The 15,869-nt window shown below is 30.7% G+C and overlaps 1 protein-coding gene across 3 annotated transcripts; it reads right to left on the reverse strand.

Moving 5' to 3' along the window:
• Positions 1 to 13,470: 13,470 nt before the first annotated feature.
• LOC107892970 (probable aquaporin NIP7-1) lies at positions 13,471 to 15,390 on the reverse strand. 3 transcript variants are annotated; one of them, XM_016817979.2, is made up of 5 exons: positions 15,178 to 15,390; positions 14,863 to 15,087; positions 14,207 to 14,401; positions 14,045 to 14,106; positions 13,471 to 13,957 (listed from the first exon to the last, which is right to left on the reverse strand). In XM_016817979.2, the coding sequence occupies exons 1-5, from the start codon at positions 15,358 to 15,360 to the stop codon at positions 13,798 to 13,800; spliced, it is 825 nt and encodes a 274-aa protein (XP_016673468.1). In that variant the 5' UTR covers positions 15,361 to 15,390; the 3' UTR covers positions 13,471 to 13,797. The 3 variants fall into 3 exon arrangements, 2 of the variants coding, with proteins under 2 accessions (XP_016673468.1, XP_040957753.1); XM_041101819.1 differs by having other exon boundaries at positions 14,818 to 15,087; XR_005918706.1 differs by lacking the exon at positions 14,045 to 14,106 and having other exon boundaries at positions 13,820 to 13,957; positions 14,107 to 14,401; positions 14,818 to 15,087.
• Positions 15,391 to 15,869: the final 479 nt, after the last annotated feature.

Below are 15,869 nucleotides of genomic sequence, written 5' to 3' on the forward strand. Positions count from 1 at the left end.
AAAATAACTCCATTTATTTATTAACTAAATAAATAATTACTCAAAAACAAATTTAGATTCAGACAATCACTGGCCACTGCCTAATGGTCGCAAACGGACTTGATTGGGTAGGTTGTAATTAGACTATTTTTTAATTAATTATTTTAGGTTAATGTTTATTTTGCATTCATATTATTTGGAGAATTTGATGGTGTAGGATTTATTAAATTCAGATTTAGGCATTTTTGAATTGAAATAATGTTAGATAATTTCACTCTTAAGTTATTTTGGATATAAATTATTTTAAATCTGAATCACTTTAAATTTAGATGAGTCTAAATAAATTCAAATAATTTTATATTTTCATAAATTAAAAATATTTCTCCAGAATAATTGATATGATCCTAAAAACATTAAGGTTTAGGCTATGAAATGGTGCCATCTCATCAATTTTCAATATCATTTATGTTTAATATCTTTTTCAATTCAATTTAGCTTTAATTAAAATATTTAAAAAATAAATAATTTTTAGTCCCGAAAATATCAAGAGGAGTGAATTGGTATTTTAAAAAAATTCTATAAAGTCTTCAAAAATAAAAAAGAAAAGAAAAAAAATATTGCAGAAATGATTTATAGTTGTTCGGCCCTAATTTCCTTTCTCTACTACCTTAGTTTTCTATCATGTTTGGTTTATTGAAATATTATAGAGTTGTAATGTAATGAAGTTTTAATGGAATAGAGTTGTAATTAGTAATTCACTTGTTTGATTGAATGGAATGGAATGAAATAGAATTATAATGGTGTTATTGTGTTTGATTGAGTAGAATAAATATTGTAATAGCACAAGGAATAAAGCTGAAATGACTAGAATACCCTTAGCAAAAAATTTTTTAAATAGATGATTATTATTATTGTTATATTGAACTTTAATAGTATTGTTATTAAATATAATTTAATAATATTTTTAATATAAATTATTTTAAAAGATTTTTTATATTAAAATATTTAACATATTGTATATAAATTAATTTAATATTTTAAATTAAATTATAATAAAATATTTAACATATTTTATATTAAATTATATTAAAAGATTTTTTTTAATTTCCCTCATCTTTGTTGGTTCTCTCTCTCTCCCCCCAATTTCATCATATCTTTTTTTTCAACAAATCACCGTCCTTGTTGTTGCCTTTTATCACCATCAACCACCAACATAAATTTACCCAAATTTTACCAAGGGTTTTTCTTGATCTCCTCTTACATATTTTCCATTTTGATTTTCCTAAAAATCTTCAAAAAGTCTAGATCTATAAAGCTTCTGCATCAAAATTGCTCTTTTTTTTTGGAGTTTTTTTGTTTATTAATATTGTTAAAGAGTGCTACTATGAAAATACAAATATTGTTAAATAAGTAGTACCAACATAATCTCACGATCATCTTAGCATCTAAATAACATAACAAACCATGATCAACTTTCAAGAGTCAGTAGAAAACTCATTTACACATATACAAAAAGTGACAATATTAATATGATGTACTTCCATGTCAATATATCATCCTGCAATTACATACAAAAAAGTTATATTACTCCACCACCACACCCATTTACCCATACAAAAAGTGAATATATCATCTTGCTTTTCTTCCCTTTTGTCACCCTACTCCAAAGATCCAAACTAAAGCATTGAAAGGTGAAAGGTAAGATAATTGTTTATACATTAGGAGCCTCACACTTGAAATGCAGTTGAAACACTCATCATCTTCTTGAGTAAATGAATACATGTTTGAGTGTAAATGACAACCTGATGGTCTCCTGTTAGAAGATCCAATCCCTGTAACAAGCTAAATTCAGAAGCAGGTATGTATTCAATACAAACTATAGCAGAAAAGATGCTAGCTTACCTTTTGATCTAGTAGAAGCCTCATATTGTTGATTGTTATCAAGTGCCTGCTTCATCTCGAAACCAAGGTGGATTGATAAGGTGAAAAAGCATTAAGAAATTTGTAAGTTTTTCAAAGGCAACCTATCTTCACAAAAAACAAAAGGGTTTAATAAATTGAAAATAAACCAACTACACTAATGAAAAAACAATACTTAAATTGCATGATTTCAATTATGAGAGAAATTTGAATAACAAGAAATGCAATTAAGCTGTTCAATTATCAAAGAGCAGGTTTAGCCTTTCTAAAAAGAAATCATCATCTATGGTTAGAATGTTTAAAACAACGATATAAACACGATCAACATCCCAAGCAATAAAAGGAATTTACAAACACTAGATAACATCTTAAAAATAAATGAGCCACGGGTCAAGTTGGTTTACAGTTGAAATAGATAACAAAGAGCAGGTTTAGCCTCTCTATTTTGCATGCAAGAGATGTGCTTACAGTTGCAATGGTCTGCAAATTTCACCGATATGTTCAGAAAAAAGAAAACCAAGCCGCTAGATTTGAACAACTAAATATACACTTTCTCTTTAAACAAAAACTACTAAATATCCAAAAATAAGCAATGCCGTGTGATGATATTATGAGTATAATCGTTTATTTCTTATATGAATTTAGTGATTTCTGCTTCCAAAGAATGCAGATAACTGGTCTCGTGAAAAGTACATAATCATTGCATCTTTTCCCTATTAGCACTCATCTCCATTAATACATGGTTCCATATTTAGAATGAGAAAGATGCAAGTGCGCATTAAAACATGGGAATGCAATTAAAGCATATACCTGTCAATCCTTCTTTGCATGGATTGGCGCATATAAAATCGGCGACACAACATCATTACAGATGCTATTGCTACTTGAGGTCTGCAAGTAAAATTTTCAATCACCACTTAAAAAAATGTTACACATACTAAAACACAAAATGAAAGTTAATGCTTCAAAAGCAATATTATGCGAAAAAAAAACTTGAACTGCAAAACTAAGGACCTAATTGATGATATATTAGAAAGCAATTAACATCCCATCAAGTTAGTAAAGAACTTCAAAATAGGCATAGCCTTTGCGCTTACCTTTGCGCTTACACTTTAAGCTTCATTCCAAGCTTTTGAAGAAAAGAACAATATGACTTCACAACTACTCTTTTTCAAGGTTGATTCCGTCCTTCCTAGATGGAGAGTGGTTCTCAATTACTTCTTGGCTGAAGTACCACTTGTACGTAGATGAATGCGGCTAATCTGGTTTTCAAAATTTGAGAACATGTTTCAAAAACCCAGAAAAAAAGGATTACGGAGGTTTTTGTTTAAAATAGACAACCCCTTTACATATAAGATAACCATAAAAATTCAAGCTTTTGATGTATAAAAAACACCTCTTAAGCTGATTTTATCTACAACAACAACAACAAAAACCTTGGATCTCAATTCTGAAAACATTTGGCTTTTGAAGAAAATCCTTTAATCTAAGATTGCTTTCAAACCACTATTAATTACTGAAAACAAAAAAACCCAAAAAAAAAATAGAAGTGATGGTAGGAAAATTTTAGTTTAACAAGATAGAAAACACCTCAAAACCCAACATAGGAGTTTAGACTGAATCTCGGAGATCACATTAATCATCGAAGTGACTGTAGGAAAATTTTAGTTTAACAAGATAGAAAACAAAATAGTATTTAAGTTACATAAAACTCTCAATTATAAAATCTTGATATTTCAAAATATAAATACAGTCCCAATGTCGCTTATATGCGTAAAACATGGAATTTCGTACCATAGTTTTCAAAATAGTACTTACAATTCAACATTGTTTAATATAAACTCGTAAATTATAAAATACTATTAAAGCCTGTTTTAACCGCGGCTGTCTGAGACCTCTGCATTCCGAGTCCAGCATTAGAACACGTAAATGTACCTTAAAGGGGAAACACTAAGGGGTGAGCTAAATGAGCTTAGTGTGAGTTCAAAAGGTGACTAACAACATAATTATAGAACAGCAAACCAAATAACAGTTCAAGAGCGGAACGCACTTACAGAGAAGTACAAAACCAAAAGGTAAATACCGTACTAACCTCTTAATCGTACGTAACAATCAAGCACACCACATCATATGACCAGAACACTCAATCAGTAAACCCATCAATTGGTCGATACCAAAACACTTACCATAAAAAATAAACCGAACGTATCAGTACTGAAACACAACAGCCTATAAACACTTAAACTCACAATTAAACAGTCAGACAGAATGTGAAAAAAGAAATGCATCAATGTGAACCCACCCATCCAGCCAAACACCTCACCGTCCCCCAATCACACCTCAAAAGAGCTAATTAAGCTCATCCAACCAAACACACCACATAGGACCTCAAAAGGCCCATCCAACCCTACACACCACGTATGTGGACTAGGCCACTCAAATAATAATACGCAGCAAAGCTGACGCATATGCAGTACAATGTCTTGCGGTAAATCGCTGTATTGATATGTTGTAGTTAAACTGTCAGATCAGATTAGAATTAGTCTTCCTTCTCTTCACAACCAAACCCCAAATGTTTTATGCAAATGTATATATGCAAACAGGCATACAGAATCAAAATACACAACTTTCAGATAGTCATACGGACACAGAAGCCCACATCCAGTCAATTAATCACAGAATTCTCGTGCAGCCACAGAATGTGCACCACATACAAACACCCACACACCAATTAAACAAATTCAAAAATGCATACACTCACTAACTCGGATTGAGAACCAATTTCATAATAACATCGAGTAACACTCAAACGAGTTGCTTACATAAAGATATAACTACGAAAACACACAAGTCAAAGCTGAAACAAAGTTCCGACCACCCTTACTGAGATTTAGTTAAGAGTCGGAACATACAAAAACTCAATCAAGCCTGAAATCGACACAAATAAAAAATCGACGAGAAGGGGCCACATGATCGTGTGGAAATACCTAGGTCGTGTGGGGGGTCAACACGCCCATGCGAAGGGGCACATGCTTGTGTGTCCAAGAGACATGGCTGTGTGAATAGGCTGTGTAACTCTTTACCCGTTAATGCTAAAATAGGGCTCAGGGTAGACAAGGTCATGTAAGGGTCACACACACCCATGTGGGATCCCTCAATCCCTAAATTAGCTAGATGATCGTGTGGCACCCAATCAACCAAACCCTTATTCCCAAACGTATATGCTCGTGTGCCCAAGGGACACGGTTGTGTGAAAACTAACTATTTCCCTAAATTAGCCACACGACCGTGTGGCTAGGCTGTGTGGCACCTAATCCTGCCCAAAAACCTTAATTCCTAATTCCACATGACTGTGTGAATAGGTACACGCCCATATGGCCACCAATGTGGTCCCGAAACCACTCCAAAACATCTTACAAACCGTGAATTTACACATCAAACGCCCTTTAAACTCTAATAGTTCAGAAACATGCCATAGAAAACCAAGTTTTACACAACTTAGAAGTGAAACCTTCACACATTCACCAAACCACTTAGAATATATCAAATTCTACATAATCGAAACAACAAATCACAAATGGAGTTATAGAGTTTGAACTCACACCTGATTCGCAATCAAAGACGTCCAGACACCAACTCAATGACAAAAAAACCCAAGCTCTCTAAAAACCACAAACAACATCGTTTTCCAAAAGAATAAAGGAAAACAAAATAAATAAATAAAAAAGAAAGGGAAACAAAGGAGAGGGAGAGGAGAACGTGAAAAGAAAGAAAAGCCATAACAAAAGTAAAAATAAAAATAAAACAAAATTATTATTTTTAAACTTAAAACAAATCTGCTACTTAACAAAATAAAAGTATTTCTCCGAAACGCACACACAAGGATTCGAACATGCGACCCAGAGATACACTAACACACAACTAATCACCAAACCAGCAAGTCCATTTTGATAAAAAAACGTGCAACTAAACACAACAGCTCAACCTACACACTGTCCCTAACCACAAAGCTCAAAACTTCTAACCCCAAAATCTGAAGTGTTACATTAACATAAAGGGATTCAAAAAAGGATGGGTTAACAGAGAAAAGCATCAAAGACTCATATTTTTTAGTTTTCAAGTTCTTAAATAGTTTAAGAAAAAAAACAACTTAACAACTCAAATCAAACTTAAGTATCAAATATCCATACTGTTTAGTTTTCAAGAAGCTTGAATCTTCCCTATGAAAATTAATGCTTACCTAGAGACATTTTTGAGTGTTTTGAGCTTTCCTTCCCCTCAATTCAATAGAAAGATGAAAGGTGAAAGTTTGAAAGAAAATGGTGAAAGAATAACGTCTCCAATTTTTTTTGCCAAATATAAACTTGTAAATTTGTGATTTTTTTATGGGTACTTTGGGAAGAAAAAAATTTTTAAGCTATTCATTGTATTTGCTAAATAGCCCTTCGTTTTTAAGGAATACTGCTAGAATGAAGATTAGTGTTCTATGAACCAAACAATAGAATAGCTACCTTACTCAGAATAGTCCTTGAATGGAATTACAATTCCATCCAATTAAACATAGCGTAAGGATTTTCTCAATTTACTATAAGATTTGATACATTTCAAGGATAAGGTATAACTTTTACAATCCATAACTTTTGAAAGCCTAAGTTAGAACCTCTTTCCCTTAGTTTTTGTGGCTAAGCTAGAACCCTCAAGATTTTTAAGGTTAATATAGAATCACTCTAGTTTATATGGCTTAACTACAAGCTCTCCCAATATGCAATTGGTGTTTACAAGTTTGACTCACTAAAAAAATAAAAATGAGAATGATAAAAGATCTAACAATAAGCTCTTAAGTGATATGTACAAGAGGAAATGAAAGAAATAAAGAATTAAAGGTTTTTCTCTTGATCTTTTAGTTGAAATGTTCATTTCAAGAGTTTTGAAGTGTTCTTAATGAGTATTTATATCAAGGAAATGATTTGTGGTTTTTTTATAGTCGTTGGAGATGATTTGGAGCCATTTGGAGCATCAATTTTGACATGAAATGCAGTTGCAAAGCAACATTATCCGATACATAGTTCATTCAATATGAAGTTAGTCACAGTTGTCAGTATTCTTTTGGGGATATGTGTTATAAATGTATTGATATATTCTGAATGATATGTCAATTAAGAAAGCTTCTAAGACTCCATACAAGATGTGGTATGACAAGAAGTCTAACCTAAATCACTTAAGGATATAGGGATGTCCAGCACATGTACTGGATAAGAATGCAAAAATGTTGGATTCACGAACATAATTGTGCATGTTTGTTAGATATTTGAAAGTAACAAAGGGTGAATTATGTTATAATCCAAAAGAAAAAACGACCAAAGAATCGATACATGTTACTTTCCTTGAGAAAAGTTACATAGACGACTTTAAATCTCAAAGTAGATTGTTACTATAGGAAATTTTAGGAAATAAATAGAACCATAAGTTTTGATTTTAGATCCTATCCTAAACAGTAGACCAGAAAACAATCAACAACATAAAATGCCTTATAGTAGTGTGAGGGTTTCCAAAAGGCTAGATTTCTTCATCTATGATGGTATTATTTTTAACACGAAGTTTGTCAAACAAGAAGATGATGATCTACTCACATATGATGAAGTGATGCAAAGTGTTCATTCCAAGCTTTAGAAAATAACTATAAATTTTGAAATGGATACTATGATGTCCAGTTCAGCGTGGAAACTTGTGAACTTACCGTACAAGATAAAACCTATAAAATGTAAGTAAATATGTAAGAAGAAAAGGATTGCGGAAAAAAATGTTGAAACTTATAAGGCTAGGCTTATAGTGAAAGGTTATACGCAAAAATAAGGTATGGATTACGAGGAAACTTCTATCTAGTAGCGATGTTCAAGCTTATCCGCATTCTATTATCCATTGCAACTATTCTCAATTATGAGAACTATCAAATGTATGTCAAGACAATATTTTTGAACTACTATTTTGAAGAAAAAATATATATGGTGTAACCCGTTGGATATATAGCTAAAGGAATCGAATATAAATTTTGCAAATTGCTTAGATCCATAAATGGACACAAGCAAGAATCCTGTACATGGAATCAAATATTTGATCAAGTGATCAAAACTTTTGGATTTGAGAAAAAACATTGATGAACCTTGTTTTTACAAATGTATTGTGGATGAAAATGCGGTCTTTCTAATTCTTTACATTGATGATATTCTAATCATTTAGAAAGATGTAGGGACATTATCATTAACTAGATAATGGTTAACCCAACAATTTAGAATGAAGGATTTAGGTGAAGCTAATTATGTTCTAGGAATTCAAATCCTTAAGAATCGAAATACAAAGTGATAGTTTTATCACAAGCTTTACACATGGACAAGATATTGGAACGTTTTATAATGATTGATTTAAAGAAAGGTACACAACCTTCTATATCTAGCCTCTATATTTCTTTAGAGGATTGTCATAAGACAACAAAAGAAAGATAACATATGAGAAAGGTTCTCTATGCTTTGACAGTAGGAAGTCTTATGTATACTATGTTGTGCACACATCCAAAAATCTGTTTTGCAGTAGGATTGGTGAGTCAATATTAGAAAATCTACATCCAAAAATCTGTTTTGCAGTAGGATTGGTGAGTCAATATCAGAATATCTTGGTTTAAATCAGTAGTAGACGTTTAAGCATATACTCAACTATTTACAAAGAATAAGGGATTATATGTTTGTATATTCTGGAAGGGATTTAACTTTCATTGTATATACAAAATTTGACTTCCAACTTGCAAGGATTTGAGGGAATCAACATCGAGTTGTATTTTTTCGTAGACGACAAGGCAATTGTGTGAAGAAGTGTCAAACAGAGTTGCATTGGAAACTCCACTATGGAGGCCAAATACATGTTGCTTTTGAGGCAACAAAATAAACTATTTGGCTTTAGAAGTTCTAAATAGATTTCGAAGTCATCTCTGGTACCACACCATATAGTGATAACAGTGCATCAATAGCTAATACTAAGGAAATAAAAAAAATCATAAACGAACAAAACACATTGATTGAAAATACCATATTATATGAGCGGCGATGATAGATGGAATAGCTAATGTAGTCAAAGTCGCATCTAAGGATTACCTTGCAAATCTATTTGCCAAGGCTGTAGTGGCTAAAAGTTTCAAGAAACATGTAAAGGGTATGAATATGTGAAATGTGGCCCATCTACTTTGATAGGAAAAGTGAGAAACTGCTAGGATCTAGTGCCCTTAGTGTAGTTATTTCGTCATTAATGTTTGTACTTCTTCGAACATATTAGTTTAATAAAATTCCATCATTTGCAGTATTATATTTTGTATTTATCTTCGATGATTTTTTGGCAAAAAAAAAAGTAGAAGAAAATTTTGATTCACTTATTACCTAACATTTAATAATATTAAATAATTTAAAACATAGGGACCACAAGCAAAATTTCTAACCGTTAGTTGCTTAGAATCAATCGGTCTCTAATAATTCTCGCTTTACCCTTAGCTTACGTGGTTTGCCAAACCTTTTTCGCTTCAATGAAGAAAACGTAAATTCCATGATGACTAGTTTAATTTTAATACTAAACAAATCTATATTATTCTAAATCAACTTAATATCTAATTTAGTTTGGCGAATTAATATCCGAAAATGATTCAAGTGAGGAGCAATAAATCAAAACAACCAACCACAACAATTAATAAATTGCAGTAACAAAGAGATGGCATTATGCGGCAACGACATGCAAATAAATGGCAAATATTAGTTTCATCAAAAGGTAAATGGTGGCAAGCATTTGTTGGATAGGACATGTTAGCGAATAAATATATAAATATAAATAAATATATATATAAAATAAAATAAATTGAATAATTTATATTTAAAATATTTTATACGAAATACTAATAATAACAAAACTAGAAATCTAAAAGAATAATCGAGTTTACTATTATGTTGAGGCCTGTTTTATAGAGTTTTCTTGAGACAGATTTGGCTGCTTTTATGGTATTTGAAGAAACGTTGGTTGACTGTCTCCCATGATACAACAACACGATGATTGAAGCAGTAGCATCTTTGCAGTGATTAACGAACAAACGTTGCCTTCTTCTATCACCAAGCGTTGAAAAATATGGAGAGGAAAAGAGAAGAATTTGTGAGAGTAAAAAATTTTGAAGATTTCTTAGCCTTTGCATTCAATGGAGAGATTTTGAAAATGTCCATGTATAAAGATATAAAATCTATATAAAATCTAAGCATTTCACATTATCCACATCATGCGAATGCAAATCATGGTTTTAAGCTTAGCCATTCAATCACCTTTATAGTGGGTTCTCATATATATACATATCTCACACTTGGTATTTAAACAATGTGGGATCTAAACTTTTCTTTTCCTCAACAAATATTCACAAGTAGCTTACTTTGAACATCAATTTCTCATTCATCACTCAACTATTTTGAGCATATGATATACCATTGTAAAGGTCTCATTGAGTAAAATATAAAATCATAATTTTATGATTCAACTTTCCACTTTTACCAATCGAGAATATGCCTCAAAATTTTCAAAAAATTACAATTTTTCCAAAACAACTTAAACTAAAGTACACAACAACCAAAAATTCAGGTGACGGGAGCAGCAAATTAAAGAGGCAATTCCACTAGCTTATATGACTAGCATTCGATGGCAATTTGGGAGACTAAACGATCCGATTGTTTAGAGATCCGACATACATTATTATTTATGTAACAATCCAACAACCAGTATTATTTAATGCATTTATAATATAATTAATTTATTTACATTTATTTTTTAGAGTTCAAAATAATAAAGATTGAAGAGTAAAACGTAAGAATCGGAAATATGTTCATCTTTTAGATATTATGCATTTTTTTATAATGTTGTATATATTTATATTTTTAATAATGATTACTTACATTAATTATATAAAATTGGAATATTTTATTAAAAAATTAAATATATATATTCACGCTGAACGTAAATGATTAAAAAAACACTAGGTATAAATAAATGAATAAAATTCCTCTACTCCTCTAATAAATATATTTTCTTATTTTAACGTTTTGACTTTTGACGACAAAAGATTAGATATCCTTACAAATCAAAGTTTTTACACCGAAAAGAAATTAGCCTTTTTTTTTCCTAATAATTTTCTTTTTTAATGGTTAGTGTGTTGACTGATTCTATGAATTTTCCTAATTTCAACATTTTTAAACTATTAAGTTATTTTTCTTCTCCTTGTTCTTCATCTCCATGGTGATCATAAATTATCCTTATAAATAAAGTTGATTTCCTTTGTCTTTGTTAAAGTTAAAGATTGTCAAATAAACCATTAGAAAAGATTTTTTTAATATTGTTTTTCCGGGTCTTGTCCTCTATGTAAGATGTCAATTTAAGTACCTTTAAGTCTCCTTGAAATAAAAGTTCTCTAATCTGTTCTTTCATCTGCTTCTATTGTGCTTGTTTAGTGTCCCCAAAAACACATTTGGTTGGCTCTTCTATTAGTTATTCTTTGTTTTACCAAATCATTTGAATGCAACAACGATCACTAATGAAATGAATAATTAAATGGAGTCTTAAGTTTTAACAAATAACAAATCTATACAAATATGTGAGTTTTTATTCAATTGCTACATTGTTTCATCTCTTTGTCCTTTGATGAAATGAGAAATCAGAAGTTTCAGTGTCAGTTTCATGCTAAGAAGGATTATCTGCTTTATTAGCAACATTCTTGTTGGTCTCTTTTAGTTTTCACTTCATCGTTTTAATATGTCAGTTTCATGTTGGAAAGGGTTATTTGCTTTATTAGTAGCAGCATTCTTGTCAATCTCTTTTAGTTTTCGGTTCATCGTTTTAGAATTGCATTTTTCTGTTTTGTTTCAGAGTTCACACAGTTTTTTTTGTCTTTTTTCGACAAGTTTAACGTAGTCAAAACAAAGTGAAAAAATTATAAATATGAATTATTTTAACACGGGTAGATGGGTACAAAGAGGGATACGAAGAGGAGGAGGGGCAGATGATTTTTGTCCTACCTTGATTAAGTCTGCAATGTACTCAAATCAAATATTAAGATACTTTATGGTTGAACTCAAATTTCATTTGATTAAGATCAAATCAAATTATAATTTTTTCAGAGTGAAATAACTTGCAACCACCAACGCATCTTTATACCTTATTTCCAAATATAGAATGTTGTATCCCCATATACAAAAGATGATTGCTATGCAACATTTATCAGCTTTAACAGTAATCAACAAGTACTTGTATTTGTTCTACCATGTAAACTAATTGCGAACAATACAACATAGAAATATCATTGATAGTAATTTGTTTTCATTGATAAACCATTCGAGTATTAAAGTAATCCATCAAAAATGATGAAGTAGTAGCCTAAACTCTAGATTGTATTCCAAAGACAACACCAATTAAGCCATATATATATATACACACGTGCATTTGTTAATTTTTAACTATTTTATTATTTTTATTGAGTTTTAACTCGACTTGAATCAACGTTGTTGTCAATATAAGAGGACGTGGGTTCGAGGGTGCTAAAGTGCATTATCCTCCTAGGAAAGAGTTATGGTTAATTCTAAGCATTGTATCAGAAAGAATACATATGATAAGATTAATATTAAAAAAAATATTTTTATTCTTTATAACATTTATGACTAGTAGTTTCTGAGTTCTAATTTCCTTGGTGAATTATTATTATAATTAATTATATTACTAAATCGATAAAATAATAATTTATTAATATCATTATATGATAATATTAAAAATAATAGTAATTAAAATGATAGCATATTAATGTGAAATTAATTAATTTGATCCTATCTTTTAAAAACTCTACTTAAAAAATAACATAATAACATATTATTAATTAATGAATTTATAAATTTATAAAATCTTTGAATATAATTAGATAAATTAAAAATAATAAAAATCTAATTTTTTTAGTTAAATAAATATATTTTATATAAAAATACCCTCTATTTTCTAACATATTACTAAATTTACCTTTAAAAATAATTATAATATTTAATTTAAAATTTTAGTTAAAAAAGTTGAAATAAGATAGAAGTTGTGACACATTTAAAAATAATTAGAATTTAAACTACAATTTTTTTTAAACAAAAATTTAAACTACAATTATTAGTGAAGAAAGGGTTGTATTAATTTTAAAATAGAGTTATTACATAAATAAAATTCTAAGCATAAAATATAGAAAAAAAATGTCATAATTATAATTTAAAAATATTAGTTAAATTTTTTTTATGTTGCTAATTATATTAAAGTAAAATATAGTTATTACTTGACTAGATTTTTAAGCATCTTAATTATCACTTAATTAATATTATAGTTAATTATATTAATTAATTATTACTTTGAATAATGTTATTTTATATTAATTACATAAAGTAAAATTGTGTTGTATGTTGAAAATGTTAAAAATATTTTTAGAAAATTTTCTATTATAATATTTCAATTGATAAATTAATATATTTTAATTATATTCAATAATTCAGATAAAATATTATTTTATACTAATTACTGTAATTACAAATATAATATTCTAAAATACATTAAATATTAAACATGTAAAATTAGCCTATAACATTAAAAACTAGTAACACCGAGCGAAACTTGTTGCCTACGTACCAGTGGCAGCCAGATTCGATATTTTATCACCCCTATTTGAGTAAGTCCAGCTTTATAATTAGCATTATATTAATATGGAAGTACTGATAAGTGATAATAACGCAAATTTGACATCCATAAATATACTGGTGCTGCATGATTCCTTTATATTCACCAAACAAAATCAAAATCCTCATAAACTCGATCTGCTTATGAGATGGGTCTGAGACGCAGAACTCGATACATGAGAGCCCCTAAAAGAGCTCCGATTACAGGTGCCGTCAGATATATCCAGATTCTATCGAAATTCCTTGAAACAATTGCAGGTCCCAATGACCTTGCTGGGTTGAGTGATCCTCCCGAGATAGGCCTGCATTCCAAAATTACAAAAAAGGAAGCTATGAAAGTCTATTAAATTCAGCCAATGGCCAATGCAAATTGAAGAGTTAGTATGCACCCTGTGATGAGGACTGCTAGCGCAATGGACATTCCAATAACCAGTCCAGACAGTGGACCAACCTGCATAAATTTCATGGTCATCATGGATTCCGATTTGTTTCACACTTTGTTTAATTTTGACATACTACAACTGATCATAGTGCAGTATTTTTGGCCTTACTGAACGTGCTTGTTGTGTCACCGCTGCAATCACAAACACAACGATGAAATCAGCGATGAGCTCCGCCAAGAAGGCGGCTTGGCAGCCTTGGCCAGGCCGGGTTGTCATAACATCCGATTTTATGCCATAGATAAACTCTCCCATTAACGCTGCCATAATTGAACCCAGAATTTGTGCCAATATGTAAAGTGGTACCTGTTAGACAAAAAAAGAGCAAACAATCATGTAATTTCTAGGGTAAAAATATCATGGAGGCCCTTATATTAGGAGTTAGATTGAATATTATCCTCTACTAAAAAAATGGACAAATTAGTCCCTATACATTAGATCAAAGAATAAATTGGCCATTCTGTTAAAAATTTAATCCACTTCTGCTATTAAAAAATGGTCTCTATACGTCAGCATGAGATACATGTGATATGCCACGTGTCACTGTTTAGTTATTCTACCAGTCATATTAGTTTTTAATAGTAAAAATGAATGAAATTTTTAATGGAAAGGACCAATTTGGTTTTTGATCTAATATACAAGGACTAATTTGCCCATTTTTTGAGTAGAGGGGCCAAAATGCAATATGACACCTAGTACAAGGGCCTCCATCGTATATTTACCAATTTCTTGGTACCGAAATTAATTGAAGATATTAAATACAGCACCCTTGACCAGGGAAAATAGCCAAATGCAGCAAAGGCTATGGTGAGTGCAGGGTTAACATGAGCACCAGATATGGATCCTATGGAGTAAATGAGAACAACAATTGTTAACCCTGCTGTTGTGGCATACTCTAGCAGTGCTGCTCTAACTCCTCTTAGATTAGTGCTTGCTGTGATCCCACTGATGCAAAGCACTAAAATAAAAGTCCCCACCATCTCAGCCAAAATCTGCATCATAGTAGGAGCGGTAAAGTTGTTCTTTTATATCGTAAGTCAATTAAAGTTAGATTGTAAACAAAATAGAAACCAACTTCTTACCGCCCGAGCGGGGTTGAGATATTTGGCATGTAAAAATCTGTGAAAACCGGAGGTTTGGATCATGGTATCACCATTTCCTGACATAGTAGTACTTGAGCTCCCCTCTTGATCATCTCTATAAAGGTCTCCATTGGAGATATTAGGTTTGAAAATTTGTTTCATTTCTAGGAGCAAACCTTTCATGAAAAGAGAGTTGATGAGAAGGATAAAATGGGGTGTCTTATTGTACATTTATATATATAAAAAACTATACAAAGCCCAAAAGCCAAGGTGCAAAGAACATGTACTTGTTTGAAAGGAAAACAAGGGTCATTGATATAGTGAGGGAGAATTTTTAATATGGTCGATTTGTTTGTTGACGGAGTATTGTGATAGTTGCAACACAAAACATGTGATACTTTTGTTATTTTTTTATACAATGTTTAGAACTATTCATAATTCATTTCTTATTATTAAATAAGAGGATAAATGTATTTTAACAAGCTCAAACTTACATTTTCCTGTACTAACAACAATATCAATACCAACTGAGCTAATATTTAATCCACATGTCATACTTTGGTTAATCTTATTTCTTTTCTCAGATTGCATTTTGTTTGGGAAATTGAAAATGGCAAGACTCTTGTCATCGAGTAGCGGAGATTATGACATGAACAGTTTATAATAAATGCAAAATTAAAGAATTTACAAAA

This window comes from Gossypium hirsutum, chromosome D09 (assembly GCF_007990345.1).
Source record: "Gossypium hirsutum isolate 1008001.06 chromosome D09, Gossypium_hirsutum_v2.1, whole genome shotgun sequence".
In the NCBI taxonomy this organism is placed as follows: Eukaryota; Viridiplantae; Streptophyta; class Magnoliopsida; order Malvales; family Malvaceae; genus Gossypium; species Gossypium hirsutum.

What these genes read in the sequence shown, in the direction of transcription:
- LOC107892970 (XM_041101819.1), bottom strand. Translation starts at nt 15,360, where the DNA reads ATGAAAGGTTTGCTCCTAGAAATGAAACAAATTTTCAAACCTAATATC. An exon ending in ATTTCGGTACCAAGAAATTG is followed by an intron (nt 14,402 to 14,817) that starts GTAAATATACGA and finishes TTTGTCTAACAG; the next exon opens with GTACCACTTTACATATTGGC. An exon ending in CTAGCAGTCCTCATCACAGG is followed by an intron (nt 13,958 to 14,044) that starts GTGCATACTAAC and finishes TTTGGAATGCAG; the next exon opens with GCCTATCTCGGGAGGATCAC.